Source organism: Megascapheus bottae, chromosome 7, assembly GCF_031878675.1.
Source record: "Megascapheus bottae isolate mThoBot1 chromosome 7, mThoBot2.hap1, whole genome shotgun sequence".
Classification (NCBI taxonomy): Eukaryota; Metazoa; Chordata; class Mammalia; order Rodentia; family Geomyidae; genus Megascapheus; species Megascapheus bottae.
Window position 1 is genome coordinate 22,851,255 of NC_143515.1, and position 15,643 is coordinate 22,866,897.

At 44.0% G+C, this 15,643-nt stretch overlaps 1 protein-coding gene across 1 annotated transcript in view; it reads left to right on the forward strand.

The window, feature by feature from the left end:
* The first annotated feature begins 5,578 nt into the window (after positions 1-5,578).
* Positions 5,579-15,643, forward strand: part of Reep1 (receptor accessory protein 1) — a 106,414-nt gene continuing 96,349 nt past the window's right edge. The window contains exon 1 of the mRNA XM_090336548.1: positions 5,579-5,694. Coding sequence (XP_090192674.1) covers positions 5,663-5,694 — 32 coding nt within the window. The 5' untranslated portion in view covers positions 5,579-5,662. The remainder of the gene's footprint in view (positions 5,695-15,643) is intronic.

A 15,643-nucleotide genomic window follows, 5' to 3' on the forward strand; every position in this document is an offset into this window, starting at 1 on the left:
TTATAAACTCAAAAATTCTAATATGTTCTGTTTTACATCCTGACCATGAAAAAAGTAAAAGGTAGCTAAGTCTATAATGGTCTATATCTTTTTTTTTTGCCTGTCCTGGGGCTTAAACTCAAGGTCCTGAGCACTGTCCTTAGGCTTTCTTAAGGCTAATACTCTACTACTTGAGCCATAGCATCACTTCTGGCTTTTTCCACATATAATGTACCGAGGAATTGAAAGCAGGTCTTTGTGTTAGGCAAACACACTACCAACTAGGCCACACTCCTGGCTATAATGGTCTATATTACATGGTCCTGAAATTATTTCCTTTTCCCTTCCTCATCTTCCCTTTCTTTTGTCTCTTTTTTTCCCTCCCTCCCTTCTTTCCTTCCTTCCTTCCTTCCTTCCTTCCTTCCTTCCTTCCTTCCTCCCTCCCTCCCGTCTTTCCTTCCCACCTTCCCTCTTTCTTTCTTTCCTAAGTGGTAGAAGGCACTGAGTTTGCTAAGCAGATGCTCTACCACTTGAGCTATGCATGCAGTACCATTTTGCATTGCTTATCTATGAGACAGGGTCTTGCTTTATGCCTGGACTGGTCTGGGCTGTGGTTCTCCTGCTTGTGCTTCCCTGTCTCACTGGGGAAGAGTAGAATGAACCGCTCTACCCAGCTACTCTGACTGAAGTCTCAAGAACTTTCTTTTTGGTCGTCAGGCTTGAACTTAGGGCCTGGGCACTTTCTCTGAGCTTTTTCACTCAAGGCTAGTACTCTGCCACCTTAGGTGGTTGGTTAATTAGAAATAAGAGACTCAGGAACTTTTCTGGTTGGGATGGATTTGGACCATGATCGTCAGATCTGCGCTTCTTGAGTATTTAGGATTACTGGGGTGAGCCCCTGGCACTGTACTCATGAGCTTTTTTGAATGTCAGGGCTGGCCTCAAACTTAGATATTCCTCTCACCCAAAGTTTAACACTGGACCTTGTGTTCTCGCTTAGCTTTTTCATTCAGGGTTGGAATTCTGTTACTTGAACCTTAGTACTACTTTCAGCTTTTTCCTGATTAATTGGATGTAGAATCTTGGACTTATGTGCCTGAGCTGGCTTGTACTGTGAACATCAACTGTCAGCCTCCTGAGTAGCTAGGTTTATAGGCGTGAAACTCTGGAGTCTGGCTACCATGAAAGTTTCGGTGAGGCACTGAGGAGGATTAAACTCTCCACTTACAATTGTCCACATCTGATTGGAAGAATTGTCATAGCCTAGATCCACACTATGTATACTTTCAACCTTATTTCTCTTCTACTTTCCAAACAGTTACAGGGGTAAAGCTTCTGGACACAATCTTCAATCAGCAACTTTGTGTCATGAATTCATTGAGTTTGCCCAAGGTGTATTTTTGGATGCCATTTCTTTAGTGGAGAGCAGCCTTAGATTAAAAACACATGAAATTAATTGCAATGTTACAGATACATCCTACCAAACCCCAACTAAATGAAATTCCAACTCAATTTTATTTTATCCAGCTCCCTAAGATTCTCTCAGCCACTTTGCTAAGCTTCAGCTAATGAGAAGAATGAATGAGTTACTGAAAAAGTTGCCTTCACAAGGTCTAATTTAATTGTTTTACTTTTGCTACTAGGATTCTGCCCAGAGCTTTAATTCAATGTCCTAAAACTTCAGCTTTATATGATTACTTTATATGGAAAGTGACCTCTGGATAAAGCTAGAATTTACATTGAATTTCCTTATTAACTTTAATGTTTAAGACAAAATCTATTTATAGTAAAATGGTTCATAGTTGTCTAACACAATGAGTTTTTCCTTAAGTGTGGGTCAAATCACTTTATATTTTTGCTGATTTCCAGTTGGAACATTGGAGGTACATAGGATCATATTAGAGTTGAGTGCCAGTGCCTCACTCCTGTAATCCAAGCCATGTGGGAGGCTGAGAAAGGAAGGATGCCTTTTGAGGCCAGACTAAGTAGAAAACTCACAAGACTCCTCTGCTCAACCTACAGTTGGGCACAATGAGTATGCCTGCCATCCCAGCTATATAGGAGGCTAAAACTGAGAAGATCAAGGTTTTAGGTAGAAAAATCCAAATGTATATATCTCAGATGGGAGCTAGAGATTGGTGGTGCATGCCAGAAGTTCTAGGCATTAGGGGAAACTGAAGTAGGAGAATCTACCCTGCTTTTCTTTTCTATTTTTAATTTAAAAATATATGGAGGGAAAACTTCATTTCGGCTTATGTCTGTGATCACCCACAAATGAATCAAGGTAGCCAAGACATAAATGAACAATCACAACTTCTAAGATTGGCATATGGGAGAATCACTCTCTCTCTCAACAAGTGGAGAGCTCTGTCAGAAGAAAAGAGGAAGGAGGGAGTGAGCAAAAACAGAGCCAAGACATCCAAGATAGCAGCAATTCATAAGAAAAAGAATTCAAAGAGAACCCATTGATAAAGCTGTAAGAGTTCCATTGTCTAAAAAGTGAATTGATTCTCTGGCTTGTGTTTTTCAGAGTCAAGGACACACTGGATGCTGCCCAGGATACAGAGATTCAGTAGATGTAACAATTACATGGGAAAAGATAGCAGGCATGAAAAAGAACTTTCTTCTCTCTCCCTTCCTTCTTCACTGTCAGTCCTGCTCTGGAAAACAAAGGACCTTGCACCGCTGGGCAGGTACTCTACCCCTTCAACCACATCCCCAGCACTTTGCAGTTTAGCTTTTGAATAGTGCCTGAGTTAATGCTATGGCCAGTCTGGACTGCATGCTTCCTGAATATACAGTTCATGGATTACAACGTTTGTAGGTCTGGAGGGATGGAGCAGACAACTACAGGATCCAGCCCCAGGTTTCTTTTATTGGAGAGATGGGAAAGGCTGGGTATTGTGACTTACATCTGTAAATCCCAGCTATTTGAAGGTAAAGGCAAGTCACGACAGTTCGGTTTCAGTTATCTAATTGGAATAACTTCAGTGAACATAATGGCATCTCTGGTCATCTCCTACCAGGTACTGGAATGATTAGAGTAAAAGTGGAGTGTCTTGAAGTGTGGCAACCCAATAAAAGGGGCTATTGGGTATGGCATTCAAGAAGGGAACTGACTGGACTCTCTCAAAACTAAAACCATGCATTTAAAAACAAGCTGGGGGCTTGTGGCTCATATAATCCTAGCTACTTAAGAGGCTAAGATATGAGGATCATGGTTTGAAGCCAGCCTGGGCAGGAAAGTCTGTGACATTATATCTCCAGTTAATCATCAAAAGGCTGGAAGTAGAGATGTGACTCAAGTGGTAGAGCTAGTACTAGCCTTGAGCAAAAAAGAACTTAGTGATTGTACTCAGGCCCTAAATTCAAGCCCACAACCAGCACAGCACAGCATACCACAAAGCAAAACAAAACAAAAATCTGTATTTTGCTAGTCACTTCCGCTACTTAGGAAATAGGAATAAATGGATTGCCATTGGAGGCTAGCTGGAGCAAAAATTAGTGTGAACTAGGCCTTATGGTATATACCCTAATCCCAGATACCCAGGAGGTGGAAGTTGAAAGATTGCTGTCCCAAGGCTGGCTGGGGCTAAAGTGTGAGACCCCACTGGAAAAATAAATTCAAAGCAAAAGGGCTAAGGTATAGCTCAAGCGGTAAAACAATTGCCTAGTAAATGCAGAGTCTCTGAATTTCCCACTACTGGAAAACAAATAGACAGGCACTGGTGACTCAAACTTGTAATCCTAGTTACTTGAGAGACTGAGATCTAAGGATTGCAGATCCAAGCCAGCCCAGGTGGAAAAGTGGGTGAGAATCTTTATCTCCAAGTAACCAGCAAAAAATCCCAGGAAGTGGAGATGTTCAAGCAGTAGAGTGCTAGCCTTGAGCAAAAAAGCTAAGTGAGGGGGCTGGGAGTGTGGCCTAGTGGTAGAGTTACTTGCCTAGCATGCATAAAACCCTGGGTTCGATTCCTCGGTATCACATATACAGGAAAAGCTGGAAGTGGTGCTATGGCTCAAGTGGTAGAATTCTAGCCCTGAGAAAGCCCAAGGACAGTGTTCAGACCCTGAGTTCAAGGTCCAGGACTGGGAAAAAAAGCTAAGTGAATGCACAAAGCCCTGAGTTCAAGCCCTAGTACCAGCCCCAAAACTACCTGGCCACACATAACTCAGACAGATAAACCCTATAATACAGGTATTTTTATGGGTTCTTTGGAGATCCCCCAACACAGAGACTGCTTTTGTATAATTCCTTTATTGTTGGTCTTCACAAACATACATAATCTGCTACATTTAAAGGTCCTGCTTTTCTGGCCTCTGCCAAGATCTGAGTCCACCTTGACTTTGCTAGGAATCCCCATGAGCAAGGATTCCATTCGAATAGGCTCCAAGCTTACCTTCTCTATACAGCTCATCTCTGTCATTGAACTGTATATAAAATAAGCTTTAGCAAAGAGAATAGGATGCTAGGAGATCACCAGGAATGAATGGGTCTATGGCAGGATGGGAAAGCAGAAGCAGAGCCAAAGCAAGGGGGAGACGAAGCCTGTTCTGCACAACAGAATAAAATGTTGATCAGTAGGGTGAACAGAGCACAGGACTCAACTGGTGTGCAAAATTAAAGGGGGGAGGGTACCATCCAATTCAGTAATCAAGTTAAATACTATTTAATACAATATTTAAATTTGTTATTATCTTTAAGTAGCTGCCCAAAGGGATTTCAAGACAACAAATCAGTTTATAAGTCTTCTTCATCAATGTCACCCCTTCTGTTATTCTCTCCCATCTTTCTCAGCCCAATCCATACCTTTAAGTTACCAGTTCCATTTTCTCATATGTTCATTGAATATAGTAATTTATTTTTGCCCACCCTTTCTCTCTATTCTAAAGCAATATTTAAAAAATAGATTATGGTATTTACATTGAGTGTCCAATTTTCCTTTGTCTCAGGCTCACTCTATGTTGCCCAGCCATGCTGCAGAACAGCGGCCTCCAGTTCTCCTAGCCCATTGGCTCAGACTTGAAGCAAACCAAGGCAGGAGGTGTCCAGGTAAGGGACAGGGGAGAGGACATGCCTATGGGAAAGTCCTAGAGGCCTGCCGTGAGGTGCGCTAGGGGACAGTGTGGGAAATGGTAGTGGGGACCCTGTAGAACTGTCAGTGGGGAGTCTTGGAAACAGACTGCACACCTCAGGCCTGGAGGCTGGTAAGTGTCTCCCAAGGCTAGCGCAGTTTCTAATAAGTAAGAGATGACAGATTCCCCTCTGAACAGGTGGAGACAGCTTCCCAAAGTTCCTGTCTAGACCTCAGTTTCCCCAATGACCCACTGCGGGTGGAGCCACCACCCTGTTCCCGAGAAGGCCACTGGCTTCGCCCAGATTCAGCCTGAGGGGCTAATGGCCAGTGAGGTGGGACGGGTCCTAGCTGCCCAATCACACAGGGCTGGCGGATCGGGATGGGGGGAGCCTCCCCGCCCCAACCCCTGCCCCCACCCCACCTCCACCCCGGGCGCGCCGCCGGCGGAACGTGCGGCGACTGCGCGCACGCGCGAGCGCGGGGCCGGGCGGCGGGCGCGTTCAGTCTGGCGGCGGCAGCCGTGCACGGACAGACGTGCCCGGAGTGCAGCGCTGCACCTCCCGCCCGCAGCCCAGCCGCGCCCGCCGCCCGCCGGCCCGCCCGCCATGGTGTCATGGATCATCTCCAGGCTGGTGGTGTAAGTGGCCTTCTTCTCCGGGTCCCTTCTTCCCCGTCCCCGGTCCCCCCCCTCTTAGGCTGGGCGCCCCTGCAGCGCCGGGCCCCGGTGACTCGGGCTATTAATACCCGGTGGCCGCTAAATTTAGCAGGTACAGTAACTGTGGAGGACGCCCGCCAGAGGACGGGGTGACGGGGTGGCCCCCGGGGGCGCCGCGGGGGCCGGGCTGGGGTCCCCGCGGGTGGAGCCGGGAGGGCCGGGGCGCATGGGGACTCTCCGGGGACTGTGTCTCGCCGGGGGCCCCCGTCGCTTTGTTCCCGGGGTGAGGTGGATTGGCGGAGGCCGTGAATGGGTGCGCCTCGGGGACACGCGCGTCCCCTGGAGGAGAAGGCTGGAGGTGGGGTGGGGTGGCGGGGTGTCGTCCCCGACCGCCACGCTTTTGTCAGGTGAAAATGACAGATGGAGCCCGGGCTGGCGAGGGGCGCTGCCTGGGACCGGTGGAGACATGGAGGTGGGGCTACGAGGGGTGGAAAAAAAATTACTCCTTTTTAGGTTTTCCCTTGTCGACCCGGGCACCGGCCGGTGGGACTTAGGGGGTTGTGATTGAATCTCGGGAGTAGCTGTCCTCGTCCCCCGGGTCTGATTCCCTTTGCATAGGTTGATGGGGGAGGGGACGGGGGGAGGAGACAGGCATCTCCAGGAATACACCGGTGATTTCCAAGTGACAACCCCAGGGCGGTGACCCTGGCACCCCGCAGGTCATGCAGCTGAGCCGTCATCTGGGGTGAGGCCTGTGTGAAGTCATTGAGGGTGGGCCTGGACTACACCCATGTCTTGCAAGACCCTCTCTTTCTTTTACCTTTCCCCCTGGGATGTGTGTGGGGGCAGCTTTGTCACCTGATCTGGGCAATCAAAACTGAAATATGGGTCCAGAAGGCTGGCGCAGAAAGGACATGTGCCCTGGCCTTTCCTTTGTCTGAGGAAGAGGGGCTCTGGACTCCCCTTTGATTGTGCGGCATCACGCCTCATGTCTGGCACAACTCAACTCCTTCCTTCCTTCCTGATTTCCCAAAAGGCAGCCAGAGGAAGCCTTCCAACATCTTCAAGCCCTGTCTCCCAATTGCTATTCTGAGCTTTCCTCCCAAAGCCAGTGTCTGCCTCTCAGCTCCCAAGTATTCCATGGTCTCTCCACAACTAGGGGCTTTCATTGTCCCTTGAGGGGGGGCACATTAAATATTTAGCAGTCTTCTACAGGCAGAGTGAGCATGAATAATACAGAGGAGCGCTGGAACAACTTGCCACACCTCAGGCCAACAAAACCTGACTTACCTTGAGGGTGGTGTTTTCTCTCCTGAAGTAGCCAGAAGGCTCTGGAGTGCCCATGGGCTATGGAAAGAGAATTTAGTTAGCTTTGGCTGATGGGTTTCTAATTAGCATGGCTGAGGAGTTTTCACCATAGTGTCTGCCAGGCTGGGAGGGTATCTGTTCCAGAGTCATGTGACCATCTTTAATTTTGTTACCATTCCCTTCTTTGATACAAGGTGGCTGAGAGGGCTATAGTGGGGAGATATATTTGGGAGAGGACTCAGCAACTTTCTAAAAGAACCACCATACCATGCAGAACTGAGACATCAGATAATTTGATCATGACAATTGCCCCTTACAGCCCAGGGGCAAGTTGGGGGGACTTAGGGCTGTCTCACTGTCACTCCAAAAGGTCAAGAATGCCACCTACCACTGCCTATCCCTAATTCACTGTATAAACCCAACATGAATTATAGGAACTACTTTTAATAAGCAAGATCTGTCTCACATGAACAATACCTGGATATTATAGGATAATTAGGAATCATAAACATACTGAAAATCATCAGCATTGTCCCTACACAGGAGGAACTCATGGTGATTTGGAGGTATGTGTTCTTTTTCTGATGCGTTTTTATTGGCATGTATTGATAATACCTGGGGGTTCCACTATACATGTGTTCAGTGTACTTTGAAGTTCATCTCCTCTATTATGTTATTATATTTTCACATACATATGTCTTCAATCCTCTTCAGTGAGGATATACCTATTATTATTATTATTATTATTATTATTATTATTATTATTATTGTCATGGGGCTTGAACTCAGAGCCTGGATGCTGTCCCTGAGTTCTTTTGCTCAAGGTTAGTGCACTACCACTTCAAGTCACAGCTCCGCTTCTGGTTTTTGACTGGTTAATTGGAGTTAAGAGTTTCATGTGGACTTTTCTGCCTTGGCTGATTTTGAACCAAGATTTTCAGATCTCAGCCTGTTGAGTACCTAGGATTATAGGTATGAGCTACTGGCACCCAGCAAAATGTAAAGTTTATTTTCTTTCCATTTTTCCTTTTCTTTTTCTTTAGGTTGATTATGGGTCTTGAACTCAAGGCCTGGGCACTCTGCCTGAACTTTTGTGCTCTAGGCTAGTGCTTTACCATTTTCAACCAGCTCCACCTTTTCAAAGGGTGTAATTCTTTCTTTTTTCTTTTGCCAGTCCTAGGGCTTGAATTCAGTGCCTTAGCACTGTCTTGGGCTTTCTCAAGGCTAGCATTCTACCATTTGAGCAACAGTACCACTTCTTGCTTTTTCAAACGTGGGTCTTCGTGCATGCTAGGCAAGCACTCTACCTCTAGGCCAAATTCCTGGCCTCAAGGGGTATAATTCTTTAAGAAGTTTTTTTTATATGTATGTAGCATATGTGTTTATGGAGATTTTTGATTCAGCCCAATATTCTACATACTTAGAAGAATATTTTATAATATTTTTAGACTCAGAAAACCCATGGTTCAAATCCTAGTTCTGCTTCTTGGCAGTGGATCCCAGTTCAGAGCCCAGATCTCAACAGATTTAGTTCACAAGCTAGTTAACCTCATGTTGCTATTGCAGAGCTTTCAATGTCATGTGATGCAGAATTACCAAGCACGGGGAGCACACTCAACCAATGACCATTCCCTCCTTCTCTCCCTCTGTGGCTCCCTGCAGGAAGATATAAGCATGCTCTCTATCTTAAACCCACTCTTGCCATGTTTGCACTGTGTTCTCTGAGGGTCACATAGGCTGGTTAATTTTAGATATTGGGATTCTGGATATAATTTGGAAAACAAATGGATTTTAGAGCAAATAGAAACCACTAACCAAATAAATTAATAAAACCCGTGTGCTACCCCTCCTCTTATCAGTTGGATTCTGAGGGAATGCCCAAGGACACAGATGAGCTAGTGGAGCAAACAGACTCTGGACTTTTCCGTCCAGTGGTCTCTTCCCCTCCCAGCGAGCTCTCTTCCAAGCTTCCAAGCCCTCTGGTATGAAAACATTCTATGTTCTTGTCCATAAGTCTGATTTCCTGTAAGCAGACTTTTCAAAGTTTAGCAAGCTTATGTTAGTTACTTCAAAGCACATTCAAGAAGAGCTATCACTGAGTTCTGATAGAGCGGGATGTCTTCCTGCCTTTGTGATCCTGGGCACCCAGCCAGAGGCATTAAAACAAGCTGAAGGTATCCAGGGACTGCCATTGGTGCTGTACCAGAGGCAGTGATTGTGGTTTGTTTCCCTTTCTAACCTCTGTCTTCCCTGCCCCAACCCCCCTCCCCAACCTAGCACCTAAGTACACTCCGGAAAGGTTGATTTTGTGATAGGAGACTAGAAGTTCTGGAAATAATCAGGGAAGACTAACCAAGGCTGTTCACTGGCTGCCCATACAGACTTGTGCCCACTGTACAAAGGTCATAGCATACCCTTGTCAGTCCAGCTCTTCCAAACTTACTTAGCTTAGCCTGGGAAGAATTAAACAAAAGATGGTGTAAGGTGCACCTTGTTAGAAAGATACTAGTTGGTGTCCACTGTGGTCTTATTTACTTGCTTCTTAAAAAAATTTTTTTTCAGTTCAAGCCTAAGCACAAATAAAGTTCACGGTGAGGAGATTCTGTTTCTGTGCAACCTGATGGACAGGGGACACGGGGACACAGAGGTTGCTCTGTGACTTCTTGGGAGAATGTGCCATTTTGATGCATGTATTCTAAAGAGCAAGTATTAATTCATTATCTCTAGACAGATTTTTGGCCAAGGTCCAGAATGTTGGCTGAATGGATCTCACACTTTCTACCTACTCTGGGTCAGCAGTCTTAATGTTTTTTTGTTTTGGTAGTGCTGGGAATTGAATCAAGGGCCTTACATATACTAGCCAACTTTTCTGCCAGTGACTGTAGCCTTCGCAAATCATTTAGAATGTTAATGTTAGGAAAGTACAGTGTGCCAATCAAGACCAAGTCTTAGATTCATGGCTGGAGATCTGGCTCAATCCCAGCAGTGAGATTTGAAGCATGACATCTCTCATCTCTTCATTGTGGGTCAGGATGTAAATGTAGAGGAGACTGAGAGGAATGTGGATTGTCTTCATGATGTTTCAGATGGCTGCAAAACAAATGGAAAAAGAAAGAGACCATAAATCCTTAACCATAAACTTGCTTTTCTTTGCGGCCTGATTTTAGAAAGTGGAATGCAAGAAAATGACACAGTTAATAGAGGGTTCAAGTTGGTGGATGATTTATTTCCTGGCCCTACTTTGTGGGACATTGTAGATTCTGGGAAATTGTTTCAATTGAATTGTGAGAGGAACAATGTTGAGTTAAAAGCGAGCATATTTGAGCTCCAGTCTTCACACTAGTCAGAGTCCTAACAGTAACACAGCCACCCACCCTCCCTCGGAGAGACAGAATTATTGACTCGCTGAAATCATCTGAGAAGTCCTAATATCTCCAAGAGTTGATGCTTTTCAAGGCCACTTCTTTTCCCAGCGGGCCCAACACACCATAATTATTTACAAGCAGAAGTAGCCTCAAGGAAGTTAAAACTACCAGCTTAGATGGAGCTGCTATAGAGTCACTTTGTGTCTCTGTTTACTAATCCTGCGGGTCTGCTGGAAAGTAGTTTGTTTGCCTCTTCCCACTGTGTCTTATTTGGGGTTTTAGCTGACAAATGAGAATCTTACCTGTTTATGACTGGTCAGTCCCTCTTCCTTAGAAACAAAAGAAAAGAAGAGCCCTAGGAAAGAAAAGAAGAGCCACTTAATGGGGCTGTCATTCTGTATGTAGTATGTGATATGTGTGTGTGTGTGTGTGCACATGTGTGCACATGCATGTACAAGGGAAACTTGAAGGGCTGGGGTAAGGGAGGGACTTGGCAGGGTGGTAGCCATCATGTATTGTGCCTTTGGAATTTCACTGCTAAGGATGAGTCTCACATATGTCCAAGTGGTTACCAACAAGAATTAAAGTAGTTTGAATTTGGATCAGAGAAATATTTTCCTCTTAATTCTAATCCATGAGAAGGCCTTGGGAGATTGGAAGATGGATAATTGTAATGATAATATTTCACATTATAATTTTTAGATTTCATGTGTTCATACAGAAGTACTCTTTTGGCCCTATGGAGGTTTTGAGTCACACTTGGGGACTTTACTAGGAATATAGAGCAATAGGAAATAATAGGGCTGGGTACATGGCCTTGTGGTAGAGTGCTTGCTGAGCATGCACAAAGCTCTGGATTTGATTTCTCGGTCCCCATACACAGAATAAACCAGACGTCATACTGTGGCTCAAGTGGTAGAGTGCTAGCCTTGAGAAAGCCCAAGGACAGTGCCAAGCCCTGAGTTCAAGCCCCAGGACTGACAAAAAAAAAGAAATAATAGATACTGGACCAAATATTTGGTACCCAATGGGAATATCTGAAGAAATATTTATTTAAAAAATGTTTGCAGTGCTAGCAAATATACCCTGGTCTTTGCACTAGAACTAATCAAGTGCCCGAATCACTGAGCTATACCCCAGCTCTGGAAGAAATCTTGATGGATAATTTGATAGAGCTCTTCAAGCATAGTGTAGGTAGGTACCTAGATCAGGACCAGCACTGAGATTCATCTTTTATGATTGGTTTGAGGAACATGAAGCAAGGTTGGGCTCAGTGCGAAAGGGAGTCCTATGAATGATTTCTGCAGGGAAGATGTCATGTTGGGTCAGAACTTGCTCTCCCAGACAAGGGACTCTGCCCATCATAATCACCCAGAGTCCCAGGCCAATACAATCACTTTTCTCTTAGGGTGGTGTCTTTGCCACAGAAGACATCTGGGTTGACAGAAGCATGAGAAAAATAGAGTCATAAACTGGCTCTTAAGTATCTTCCCAGAAAATGGTAACATGTCACTTTTCACACTTTATTGGCCAAGCATGAATTCAAATAGAAGAGAATTATATATACATCTTCCTTCCTTCCCTCCTTCCTTCCCTCCTTCCTTCCTTCCTTCCTTCCTTCCCCCCCTCTCTCTCTGTCTCTCTCTCTGTCTCTCTCTCTCTGTTTCTCTCTCTCTCTCTGTTTCTCTCTCTGTGTCTCTTCCTTCCTTCCTTTCTTTCTTTTCTTTTCTTTTCCTTTCTTTCTTTCTTTCTTTCTTTCTTTCTTTCTTTCTTTCTTTTTTTCTTTCTTTCTTTCTAGCCTTGAGCACAGATTAGCTCAAGGCTAGCTCTCTACCATTTAAGCCACAGCTTCACTTCTGGCCTGTCCTGTTTATGTGGTACTGAGGAATCAGACTCAGGGCTTCATGCATGCTCGGCCAGCACTCTATCACTAAGCTTTTTTCCCAGCCCCAAGAATTATATTCTTTTTTTTTTGTCCTGGGGCTTGAACTCAGGGCCTGAGCACTGTCCTTGGGCTTTCTCAAGGCTAGGCTAGAGTTCTACTACTTGAGCCACAGCATCACTTCTGGCTTTTTAATAGAACCCAGGGCTTCATGCATGCTAGTCAATCACTCTACCACTAGCCAAACTACCACTAGCCCCCAAGAATTATATTCTTTTCTAAACATCTTTGAGCAGCTGTAATAACCACAGATGTCGATCAAATGACTCCTAACCAGCTTATGAACCAAGAAATACCCTTGGACTAAATAGGATTGACTAACAACTGCAAGAGTACTAGCACTTTTTTTTTAGCCTTTTTTTGTGTGTATGTCAGTTGTAGGACTTGGAGTCAGGGTCTGGGTGCTATCCCTGATCTCTTTTTGTTCAAGGCTAGCACTCTACCACTTGAACCACAGCCACATGTCTGGCTTTTTGGTGGTTATTTGGAAATAAGAGTCTCATGGATTTCCCTACCCAGTCTAGCTTTGAACCTCAAACCTCAGATCTCAGTTTCCTGAGTAGCTAGGATTACAGGTATGAGCCAGTGCCTAGCTCATTTTTTTTCTTTTTCACATGAGAAACATCTCTTTTTCTTCCATTTTATTCCTTTCTTTGTTCTACATGTAAATAAAAAGAAAGCCCCAAATTTGAAGAAATTAGGGACTGGGACTATTTAAAAAAATGATGTCATTTCATGACTGGGTAGTACCTGGAATTTCAAGTATATTTCAAGTACTGGGTAGTGCCCAGAATTTTCATCATTTTTGTTTTCCATGTATTTTCACGTCTCCATGAAGCCCCTCCTGGGACCCCTAAACAAGGAAAGATTTTTGTTCTCTGAGTCCCTAGAGTGGCAAGGTCATTTTGGTATTTTATAATACAACTGCATATTTAGTTTCCTTTATATCTCATGATTGCTCTCTCCCTCTTAGTTCTTCATGCTTAGTAGGTGCTAAGTACGTGATGAATCATGGCTCTGTCTGTTAGGCTCTGTCTATTCAGAGCATATACCGACATCATGGGCATCCCTCCAGTAATTAGGAACATAGATTTCCACGTCCCTCCCACCATCTAATGAATCTGCATGTAAACAACATCCCTGTGAAGCCTGAGAAATGCTGAGTCAGGAGACATGGTACGTCATTTCCCATATGAAACAAACAGAAATGAACTTGCTTAAAGTTTCTTTTATTTTTTATTTTTGTTTTTGCCAGTCCTGGGGCTTAAACTCAGGGCCTGGCCACTGTCCTTGAGCTTTCTCAGGGCTAGTGCTCTACCACAGAATCACTTCCAGCTTTTTCTGTGTATATGGTACTGAGGAATCAAACCCAGTGCTTCATGTGTGCTAGGCAAGCACTCTACCACTAAGCCACATTCCCAACCCGTTTCTTACTGTTTAAAAACTGTTTCTCTATTAGCATTTCATGCAATGAAGAATTCAGTTCAAACTCTGTCATTCTCAAGAACACTCAACAAAGTCTAGCTCCTGCCTATACTCTTACCCACTTTGAATTTCTTTTCCTTTTCTCACTCTATCCTCTTCTTTATTTCTGAACATGATAAGCATGTCTCACCCAGGAGCCTTGCACTTGAAGGCTTTGTTTTCTTGTTAGTGGTCTTAGTCTCTACTAGCATCTGACCTCCATGACTTTTAAGATTAATCAGTTGTTGAGAAAGAGTCTCACTGTATAACCTAGGCTGGATTTGAGTTTGAAGTCTCACTGTTTCAGCCTAGTACTGCTTCAGTACTGGCATTACATGCATATGCCACCAAACCCAAGTCTCTATGCCTGTGGAATTTGTCTTATCCCTAGTACCTAGAGAAGTGTTAAGTACATACTAGGTGTTTAAAAATATTTAATAAGCTAAGTACCCCAGCCCAAGCCTTTAATCCTAGCTACTTGGGAGGTTGAGATCTGAAGGATCAGAGTTCAAAACCAGCTTACGCAGAAAAATCCCTGAGACTTTTCAATTAACCAGCAAATAAAAATAGCAGATTGTAGGTAGAGTACCAGCCATGAGCAAGAAAACCAAACAAGAGCTGGAAGCCCTGAGTTGAAGCCCCAGTACTAATACCAGAAAAAAAAAATTAACAAGGGAGGTCATTCATTATTCCTCTATGGTTAGATCATTTTGCAAATATCAGTTTTGCGGACACTTAACTCATGATTATGGAAAGTAACTTCATCTTGCTAAACTTTGATTTTCTCATCTATAAGATGCGAGATTTGATTTTTGTTCCCAGAAATGTAGAACAGTAAATAACCTAAAAATCTTCCGTTAATAAAACGGACTTGTCAAAATTTCTAAAACTCTTGGGTAAAATGTAATAAAAAACATAGCTGAGCTTTTAATAATGAAGAAAATTTGCCAGGATACAAAACAAAGAAAGGATCATTTTTACAAAGATGCAAATGAGGACTGTAACAGTTGCGTAATTGATTACCTGAAAATTTAACTATATTGTTACAACCCTGAAGAGTCTGGCAGAATTTATTCCAGTCCCTCCAAGAGCCTTTAAAATACATCCTATAGAATGAACCCCCAAACTATGACTTTACATTCAAAGTATGAAACATGTAAGGAAACAGATCTCTGATACAGGAACTAGCTAGCATTACAAAGCAACCAGATTAGCCCTCCAATAATATACATAAACCTCATACAGACTGTGTCATTGTGACAAAATTATTTGAGATAACCAACTAAAAGCAGGAAAGGTTCGTGTTGGCTCACAGTTTTTGAAGTTTCAGCGATCATTGTTTTTTGGCCTGTGGTGAGATATTGCATCATGAAGGCAGTGTGAGGTGGGGGAGGCCTGTTCACCTCCTGGTGGCCTGGAAACAAAGAGTAGGAAGGGGCTAGAGTCCCGGTATCCTTTCCAAGGGCATTCAAAGTTCCTACCATCTCCAAGTAACACCATACCTTCAACACACAGCCTTTAGGGAACATTTCAACATACTATAGCAAGTAGTCAGGACTCCCATCCTTTCTCAAGACTGATTGATTCATTCATTGCTTGGATGTTTTATTCACTGATTCACTGCCCATTTATTGACCATTTGCTTTGTGCCAGGCACTACGCTGGGTACCAGAGATATAAAATGAATGAGTTATGAACCAACTTTGAAAAGCTTATGAAGTTACACAGCCAGTCAGTGGGAAACTGGGACTTGAATTCAGGTGACCCTCCTCTCTGACAAGTGTTCTTTCCACTGGGCAAGTTTTATGTGGGTGTTAGCAAATGACTTTCCTGGTGTTGCTGAGACTTTGTA